Source organism: Leucoraja erinacea, unplaced genomic scaffold (genome assembly GCF_028641065.1).
Source record: "Leucoraja erinacea ecotype New England unplaced genomic scaffold, Leri_hhj_1 Leri_1412S, whole genome shotgun sequence".
NCBI classification, from domain to species: Eukaryota; Metazoa; Chordata; class Chondrichthyes; order Rajiformes; family Rajidae; genus Leucoraja; species Leucoraja erinaceus.
In genome coordinates, this window is record NW_026575685.1 from 26364 (window position 1) to 36202 (window position 9839).

The following is a 9839-nucleotide window of genomic DNA, read 5'->3' on the forward strand; positions in this document are numbered from 1 at the left end:
CTCCATTCCTTTCCCGTCCATATAACTATCCAATTTATTTTTAAATGATAAAAACGAACCTGCCTCCACCACCTTCACTGAAAGCTCATTCCACACAGCTACCACTCTCTGAGTAAAGAAGTTCCCCCTCATGTTACCCCTAAACATACTTATCCGTTTTGGGTATGAGTATTATTGTTGATTCATTTAAAGTTTCTGGTAGTTTCATGAAGGCATGAGTATATAGTGTCTGCAGGCGTAGGGAGATCAGATCATGGATTTTTAAAATAAAATTTGCTATTTAAACCATCAGGGCCAGCAGCCTTTCCATTTTTTAAAGAACGTATAGATTCTTCAATATCTTTCACTGATATTTCGGCCCCTAATAATTCCCTCAATTTCAGATCTAAACCTGTAAGATTACATTTCTGTAAAAATGATTCCATTCCTACAGACCCCCCTATTGTTTATGTTGAGTAAAGTGTTTGATGGTATTGAGAAAATCTATCATTAACATCCTTGGGTAATGTTAGTATTTCTTCCGTATCTGATTTAATTTTATAAATTGTTTTTTCCCCTTCCTGCTTCCGAAGTTGGCGTGCTAGTAATTTTTGTGGTTTATCACCGAACTCAAAGTGTAGCTGTTTAGTATTTTGATCAAGTTTTATGATTTGATCTGAATATATTTGATTTAACTTATATTTGAATGCAGCAATTTTATTATGTATTATTGTGCAGGGCGCGATTGCATTTTCCATATCTAATTGCCTTATCTCCCTTTCCAATACGTGTTGTTTGGCGCGATTCTCTTTATTACGAAAAGCTTGCGTGGAAATTAACGCACCTCCTATAAATGTTTTAAATGTTTCCCAAAGAAGGGAGGCAGGTGTTTCAGGGTAGTCATTAGTCTCGAAAAACATATTTATCTGTGTGATAAGGTATTCATAACATGCTTTATCATTTAAAATTTGAGGATTAAGTCTCCATTGTGTCTGCTTCTCAGTCATTCCACTTAGTTCGATCATAAATGTTAAAGTAGCATGGTCCGAAATTATAATATTATGATATTTCGAGTTATAAGTAAATGGGACAGGACAGATGAATTCTAAATTTAATAAATCTTCCTCCCGGACCTCTCCCCAAATAATACATATAATTCAAATCGAGTTTAAGATAGCAATTAAATAAGAAAAAAATAAATTAAAAAAATAAGGAGTTAATAAAGTGCAAGAAAAAAGAAGAAACTACATCTACAAATAGTGTAGTTAGTGTTAGCCACACTAGCGTGGCTGGCCATCTAAGGACTTCCGTAGCCTTAGAAACAATTATTACTAGCTCCACGCTATAATAAAAAATTTAAACATTCAATAAAAGTAATTTACGGGATTAATGTTAAAACTATTTTGGTCCAAAAGATTAGTAATCATGTATTGAGAGACTATTCCTCTCTTGGCTGAGTATTAGTCAAATGTTAGTCTGATGTAAAAAAAAGAATAAACACACAGTCACGGAGATCTTTAGTTCCTTCTTTACCCTCTCGCATGCCAACAATTCTTAAATTCTGACGTCTCTGGCGTCCCTCCAAGTCAATACATTTTTCAGTTACTTTATGCAGTAAATCTGATAAATGCTTGTTCTCGGCGAGAAGTGTTTCTATAGTTTGAGAGCTTGTTTCGGCAATTGACTCCAAATGAGTTACGGCTTCAGTTTATTGATCTATTGAGATGAAGGCAGGATCCAACTTAGCATTAAGTTTGGATTCAATCGAGTTCATTTTCTGATTTACTTCATTGATTTGTAAATCGAGGTTTACAGACATTTCCTCCTTCATGGTAGTCAATTCTACATGGACAAACTTAATGATTTTATCTTCAAAATCATTTATAAAACCTTTCAGTATTTATTTAATGTTCATTTGTTCTTTAAAGTTTTTCAATTCATCCTCTTATACTTGCAGTTTCTTTGGTGATAAGGATTTGAAGTTCCTCCATTTCGCTTTTCTTTGTCTTTGGCTTCTGGGCCTTTGAAACATCCTCCTGGGATGACATTAAAACTGAGCCCAAGGCTTCGGTCGGGCCTGCTTCTTCCACCAGAGGTTTGGCCTTTCCGGTTATTTTAGTCGCTCCCTTCGTGGTGGACTGTTTTACCAACATTATATCAGATATCGCAGGTCTGATGACTCAAATATTTTAAGCCAGATTCTGATTGGAATTTGGATGATGTAGAAACTTTTTATTGCATACAGAGCTCTTCGAGCTTTCTCATTTAATGCATTCACTGCCATGTTGAAGCTCCCTGATGCTGCAACAAGGAGACCAAGGTACGTATAGCTCATAGTTTGTTCGATAATGATACCATTCAGGATAAATTGAGAGTGTCTCTCTCTCTCTCTCTCTCTCTCTCTCTCTCTCTCTCTCGGTCTCTCTCTCTCTCTCTCTCTCCTCTCGGTCTCTCTCGGTCTCTCTCTCTCTCTCTCTCTCTCTCTCGTCTCTCTCTCTCTCTCTCTCTCTCTCTCTCTCTCTCTCTCTCTGTCTCTCTCTCTCTCTCTCTCTCTCTCTGTCTCTCTCTCTCTCTCTCTCTCTCTCTCTCTCTCTGTCTCTCTCTCTCTCTCTCTGTCTCTCTCTCTCTCTCGGTCTCTCTCTTCTATCTCGGTCCTCTCTCTCTCTCTCTCTCTCTCTCTCTGTATGTCTGTGTCTCTCTTTCTTTCCCTCTTCCCTCTGTGTGTCTCCTCCCCCCTCTCTCTCTCCCTCTCCCCCCCCCCTCCCCTCACAACCCCCTGTCCCTTCTCTCCCTCACTTCCACTGCCCCCCTCCCCCCCTTTCCCCCTCCCCAACTCCCCCCTCCTTCCCCCCATCCCCCATCTCACCCCTCCCCCTCCCCCCCATCATATCCCCCCTCATCCCCCCCCCCCCCCCTCCCCCCCCCCCCCACCCCCATTCCCCCCCCTCCCGCCCCCAGTCCTTCAAGCACTTGTAATGTTCACGAGTTAGTAATGTCCTGTTTGCTGGCTTGTGACTCTATGTGTTCCCCTCCTGCAGGATTTAGGAGCTGTCGACGGAGATGTAAGCGGCCATTGAGGTGCCGGTGAGCCCCCCATCTGCCCGGTGTGCGGGCTGAGCTTCGAGGGGCTGAGCTTCGCTGGAGTACCACATGGCGGGGCACAACAAGAAGAAGCGTTATGAGTGTGACGTGTGTGGCATGGCCTGCCCGTGCCCGAGCAAGCTGGAGACCCACCAGCGGATGCACACGGGAGAACGCCCCTTCGACTGCTCAGAGTGTGAAAAGAGTTTCAAGACGGCCAATGTCCTGGCGGGCCACCGGCGGGTTCACACGGGCGAGAAGCCCTATGACTGCTCCACCTGCGGCAAGAGCTTTACCGGGTTGTCGGGGCTGTGCCAGCACCGGCAGGTGCACAGCAGTGAGCGGCCCTTCACCTGCTCCGACTGCGGCAAAGGCTTCAAGTCGTCCAAGGACCTGAAGGAGCACAGGCGCCTGCACACCGGGGAGCGGCCCTACACCTGCAGCGAGTGCGGCAAGGGCTTTACCCACTCCAGCAACCTGCTGGTGCACCAGCGCACCCACACCGGCGAGCGCCCCTACACCTGTGCCCAGTGCGGCAAGGGCTTTGCCCGCTCCAGCAGCCTGCTGGAACACCAGCGCACCCACACCGGCGAGCGCCCCTACACCTGTGCCCACTGCGGCAGGGGCTTTACCCACTCCAAGAGCCTGCTGACGCACCAGCGCACCCACACCGGCGAGCGCCCCTACACCTGTGCCCAGTGCGGCAAGGGCTTCACCCGCTCCAGCCACCTGCTGATGCACCAGCGCACCCACACCGGCGAGCGCCCCCACACCTGTGCCCAGTGCGGCAAGGGCTTCACCCGCTCCAGCCACCTGCTGATGCACCAGCGCACACACACCGGCGAGCGCCCCTACACCTGTGCCCAGTGCGGCAAGGGCTTCACCCGCTCCAGCAGCCTGCTGGAGCACCAGCGCACCCACACCGGCGAGCGCCCCTACACCTGTGCCCACTGCGGCAAGGGCTTCACCCACTCCAAGCAGCCTGCTGACGCACCAGCGCACCCACACCGGCGAGCGCCCCTACACCTGTGCCCAGTGCGGCAAGGGCTTCACCAGCTCCAGCAGCCTGCTGAAGCACCAGCACTCCCACACCGGCGAGCGCCCCTACACCTGTGTCCAGTGCGGCAAGGGCTTCACCCAATCCAGCACCCTGCTGGTGCACCAGCACACCCACACCGGCGAGCGCCCCTACATTTGTACCCAGTGTGGCAAGGGCTTCACTCAGTCCAGCACCCTGCTGGAGCACCAGCGCACCCACACCGGCGAGTGTCCCTAAACCTGCGCCCAGTGCGGCAAGGGCTTCTCCAACTCCTCCAGGCTGCTGTCCCACGAGCGGGTGCACGCCGGCGACAGTCCCGTCCCCAGCCCGGTGTGTGGAGAGCGCTTTGCCATGGCCTCGCACGCCCTGTCTCACCAGCATGTGCACACCAGTGGCCCGCCCTACGACTGCCCGTACTGTGGTGAGGCGTTTGACAGCTCGCGGGGGTTGAGGCAGCACCGGCGGGCCCACGTCGGCGAGCAGCTGCTCCCACTGTGACAAGAGAGCATGGGGGCTGCGGGAGCACCAGCGGATACACACCGGAGAGAGGTTTCACCCGCATGTCCAGCCTGTGGCAGCACCGGCGTACCCACAGCGGTGAGCGTCCCTTCCCCTGCCCGTCCTGTGGTAAGGGCTTCACCCGCCTTGACCACCTGCTGGAGCACCGGCGAGTCCACACCGGCCAGCGCCCCTTCACCTGCCCGCTCTGTGGCAAGGCCTTTGCCCGCTCCTCCAGCCTGCTGGCACACTATGCCATGGATAGATAGGCGCTGTTTAGGTAGAGACAAAATGCTGGAAGGAATGGGTAACGTTTCTGGTCGAGACCCTCCTCAGTCCCGACCCGAAATGTCACCCAGTCCTCTCCAGAGATGCTGCCTGACCCGCTGAGTTATTCCAGCATTTTGTGTCCTTTTTTTAAACCAGCATCTGCAGTTCCTTGTTTTTAAACCATTCTGGTTAACCATCTCTGCACCTTCCCCAAAGCCTCCACATCAGTCCTGTAATGGAGTGACCAGAACTGTATGCAATACCCCAAATGCTACCTGACCAATGTCCTTTAAAGCTGCACATATACATACCTCTCTCCTTATCTCACATCCTTTTATCTCCTTATTTTCCCTCGCCTCTGTCACTTACTTAACTCATCTGCCGATCACCCCCTCATCTGTTAACATAGTGTCAGTCTGAAGAAGGTTCCTGACCCAAAATGTCACCTATCCATGTTCCCCACAGATGCTGCCTGACCCGCTGAGGTACTCCAGCACTCTGTGAAATGTCACCTATCCATGTTCCCCACAGACGCTGCCTGACCCGCTGAGTTACTGCAGCACTTCATGAGAGTCATAGAGTGATACAGTGTGGAAACCGGACCTTCAGCCCACATTGCCCAAACCGACCAACATGTCCCGGCTACACTAGTCCCACCTGCCTGCATTTGGTCCATATCCCTCCAAACTTGTCTTATCTATGTACCTGTCTATAACTGTTTCTTAAACATTGGGATAGTCCCAGCCACAACTACCTCCTCTGGCAGCTTGTTCCATACACCCACCACCCTCTGTTGAAAAGTTACCCCTCAGATTCCTGTTAAATCTTTTCCCCTTCACCTTGAACCCATGTCCTCTGGTCCTCAATTCCCTCACTCTGGGCAATAGATTCTGTGCATCTAACTAAATTGTGTTCTGTGCAAGATTCCAACATCTGCAGTTTCTTGTGTCTCCCTCACCTATATCCACCTATCACTTCTGAAGAAGTGTCTCAACCTGAAACATCACCCATTTCTTCTGTCTTCATCTCGCTGGCGAAAGGCGTCAGGATTAATCTGGAGTCACCGCTTCCCCTATTTTAAGTATGTTTTATTGTTTCTAGGTTTGTTTTACATGGGAGGGGGGGGGGGGGGGGTTAATTGGGGGAAACTTTTTTTCAGCCACTTGACGGAGATGCGATTTTTCTCCTTTGCCGAGTATCGCCCGTGAGGATCTCCAATCTCGGGGCCTGTGGACTTTAACACCGTGAACCCCGCGGTCTCCGGTAAGAAGAGGCCGACTCGGGAGCTCCATGCTGCGGAGTGTTCCAATCCTTCCCGACGCCGGAGTTTCCGTCATCCCGACGCGAGGGCTTCGGACATCGGACCGTCGGCAGCGGCGACTGCGGAGGGTTCAACAGCCCCGACCACGGGTGAACAAACGAGGAAGGTGATTGAACTTTATTACCTTCCATCACAGTGAGGAATGTGGATTCCACCGTGGTGGATGTTTCTGTTACATTTTTATTTTATGTGGCTGTGTGTCTTGTTGCTTTTTACTTAGTATGGCTGTATGGGAACTGAAATATCACTGTACCTTAATTGGTGCATGTGAATGTAAATGTGAACTGAACTAACTCGCTTGAAAACATCCAGTGAATTGGCCTCCACTGCCTTCTGTGGCAGGGAATTCCACAGATTCACAACTCTCTGGGTGAAAATGGTTTTCCCCACCTCAATCCTAAATGACCTAGCCCTTATTCTTCAACTGTGGCCCCTGGTTCTGATAATATCCTAGTTATATAATATAGATTATAACGTAAGGTATTTTATTAAGTAAAGATTAATTTGAATTATTTGGGATTTGGGTTCTGAAGCTTTGTAATTCTGTGCTGTAGATGAGCTGGGTGATCAGGAAATTGGAGGCCAGCATTCAAACTGCATCCAAGCTGCTTCCTGTTGTGCCCAAGCAAAAGATATTGACAATGGTGGGAGAGGATGTGTTTCCTGAGAAGGTGCTGGCTTCTGTCAACAGAAGCCTTGAGAGAGGATGTGTTTCCTTTGGAGTTGGGTCTCTGTAAACAGGAACTTCTGTGGGTAATTGATAAAGATCCTTACATTGTTTAAGAAGGTACTGCAGACGATAGACCTTTGACTAAGTTCCTGTTGTTTGGGGGTTTGTAACTAAAGTTTGTGATCGATATAACCATAGCATGAGAAGTATTGTATTAGTGACAAGAATGCTTTGAATGGGTATACTCTGTGATTGATGTGTTAGACGTCATTGCTCCAACTCTGTATAAACATGTGACTACGTTTCCAAAATACTATAAAAATATGCTGTATGTCTTTGTTCATTAGAGTGATGGCCCAGGAGGGTTAAGTGTGTGTTGCATACTTGACTTTGTATCCCCTGGCACTCTCGCCGGCTAAATGATCAGTAAAGCTTGTGTTGGTTGATCTAACTTATTGTGAGTTGTCTGTTTTAAGAAATGAACCTTAACAGTTCTGTACTCCCCCAACATGGGGAACATGTTTCCTGCATCTACCCTGTCCAATCCCTCACTAATTTTACATGCTTCTATAAGATTCCCGCTCGTCCTTTGAATTCCAGTGAATACAAACCCAGTCGACCCATTCTTGGGATGTCATGGGATGTCTGTTCTGCCATCCCAGGAAAGAACCTTGTGAACCTACGCTGCACCCCCTCAATAGCAAGAATGTCCTTCCTCAAATTAGGACCAAAACTGCACACAATTCTCCAGGTGTGGTGTCACTAGGGCTGTGTACAACTGCAGTAGGACCTCCTTGCTCCTAAACTCAACTACTTGCGTTATGAAGGCCAACATGCCATTAGCTTTCTTCACTACCTGCTGTTCCTGCATGCTTACTTCCAGTGACTGATGTACAAGGACACCCAGGTCTCGTTGTATTTCCCATTTTCCTAACCTGACACCATTCTGATAATAGAGTGCTGGAGTAATACCTTACACTTATCTCCTGTGACTCTCAGTCTTCCTGTGACTAAACGTTCCTTCTCTCCAGAGATGCTGCCTGATCCGCTGAGTTACTCCAGTATTTTGTGTCTGTCTGTGGAGAACATGGAGAGGGGACATTTTTTTGGGTCACGACCCTTCTTCAGACCTGAAACATCGTCTATCCACATTGACCACGGATGCTGCCTGACCCGCTGAGTTACACAAGGATTCTGAAAAATCACCTATCCATGTTCTCTCCAGATGCTGCCTGACTGGCTCAGTTACTCCAGCACTGTGAAAAATCACCTATACATAGTTCTCCACAGATGCTGCCTGACCCGCTGAGTTACTCCAGCACTGTAATAGACACCGACACTCAATAGAGCAAGAGCATCCATATACAACTATCTGTGCAGTGATTGATGTCGGGTTGGAGGCAGGTGACTAGTGGGGTGCCTCAGGGATCTGTGTTGGGTCCTTTGTTGTTTGTCATGTACATCAATGATCTGGATGAAGGTGTGGTAAATTGGATTAGTAAGTATGCAGATGATACCAAGATAGGGGGTGTTGTGGATAATGAAGAGGATTTCCAAAGTTTACAGAGTGATTTAGGCCATTGGGAAAAATGGGCTGAAAGATGGCAGATGGAGTTTAATGCTGATAAATGTGAGGTGCTACACCTTGGCAGGACAAATCAAAATAGGACGTACATGGTAAAGTGGTAGGGAATTGAAGAATACAGTTGAACAGAGGGATCTGGGTATAACCGTGCATAGTTCCTTGAAGGTGGAATCTCATATAGATAGGGTGGTAAAGAAAGCTTTTGGTATGCTATCCTTTATAAATCAGAGCATTGAGTATAGAAGCTGGGATGTAATGTTAAAATTGTACAAGGCATTGATGAGACCAAATCTGGAGTATGGTGTACAATTTTGGTCGCCCAATTATAGGAAGGATGTCAACAAAATAGAGAGAGTACAGAGGAGATTTACTAGAATGTTGCCTAGGTTTCAACAACTAAGTTACAGAGATAGGTTGAATAAGTTAGGTCTTTATTCTCTGGAGCGCAGAAGGTTAAGGGGGGACTTGATAGAGGTCTTTAAAATGATGAGAGGGATAGACAGAGTTGATGTGGACAAGCTTTTCCCTTTGAGAATAGGGAAGATTCAAACAAGAGGACATGACTTCAGAATTAAGGGACAGAAGTTTAGGGGTAATATGAGGGGGAACTTCTTTACTCAGAGAGTGGTAGCCGTGTGGAATGAGCTTCCAGTGGAAGTGGTGGAGGCAGGTTCGTTGGTATCATTTAAAAATAAATTGGATAGGCATATGGATGAGAAGGGAATGGAGGGTTATGGTATGAGTGCAGGCAGGTGGGATTAAGGGGAAAAAAATTGTTCGGCACGGACTTGTAGGGCCGAGATGGCCTGTTTCCGTGCTGTAATTGTTATATGGTTATATGGTCCAGTCCAAAGCTCAATGAATGACCACTCTGCACATCACACACAGCTTCCTTTCACCTGAAAGTCTTTCATTCTTTGCTTAGGGTAGTTATCATTAACCATTTCACACAAGTGGTTAATGACTAGTTCACATTAACTTTGAAACGTCACCGATCTGAGTCTGTCTTCAATATTCACACCAATGGTGGAATGGCCAACTCCTGCACCTATTTTTCTGTTTCCCTGGTTTCAGGCCTTTTACAAATGTCGGCATCGTGGGAATGGGTGTATTACGGGGAAAGGAAATGGGCCACAGAGCAATAAAGAATCATTCTGCAGCAAAGAGCACAATTAAATCTATTTTTTAGACAGCAACTTCCAATGTGCATTGAATTAATCTAATAAATTGCTCCAATTTGTGGTCAACACTCCCACCATGTGGTGATGCGCTGCACTGCTGGCCCGGCCAATCTGTGGTCAACACTCCCATCATGTGGTGATCCGCTGCACTGCAGGCTCGTCGGGTATGTGGACAACACTCCCACCGTGTGGTGTTCCGCTGCACTGCAGGTCCG

The 9839-nt window shown here is 47.7% G+C and overlaps 1 protein-coding gene across 1 annotated transcript; it reads left to right on the top strand.

Moving 5' to 3' along the window:
• Positions 1-2990: 2990 nt before the first annotated feature.
• LOC129715800 (zinc finger protein 391-like) lies at positions 2991-7309 on the top strand. The gene is made up of 2 exons (XM_055665671.1): positions 2991-5352; positions 5419-7309. The coding sequence occupies exon 1, from the start codon at positions 3130-3132 to the stop codon at positions 4522-4524; it is 1395 nt and encodes a 464-aa protein (XP_055521646.1). The 5' UTR covers positions 2991-3129; the 3' UTR covers positions 4525-5352; positions 5419-7309.
• The last annotated feature ends 2530 nt before the right edge of the window (positions 7310-9839 follow it).

Coding starts and splice junctions, on each gene's coding strand:
- LOC129715800 (XM_055665671.1), top strand. CDS start 3,130: ATGGCGGGGCACAACAAGAAGAAGCGTTATGAGTGTGACGTGTGTGGC.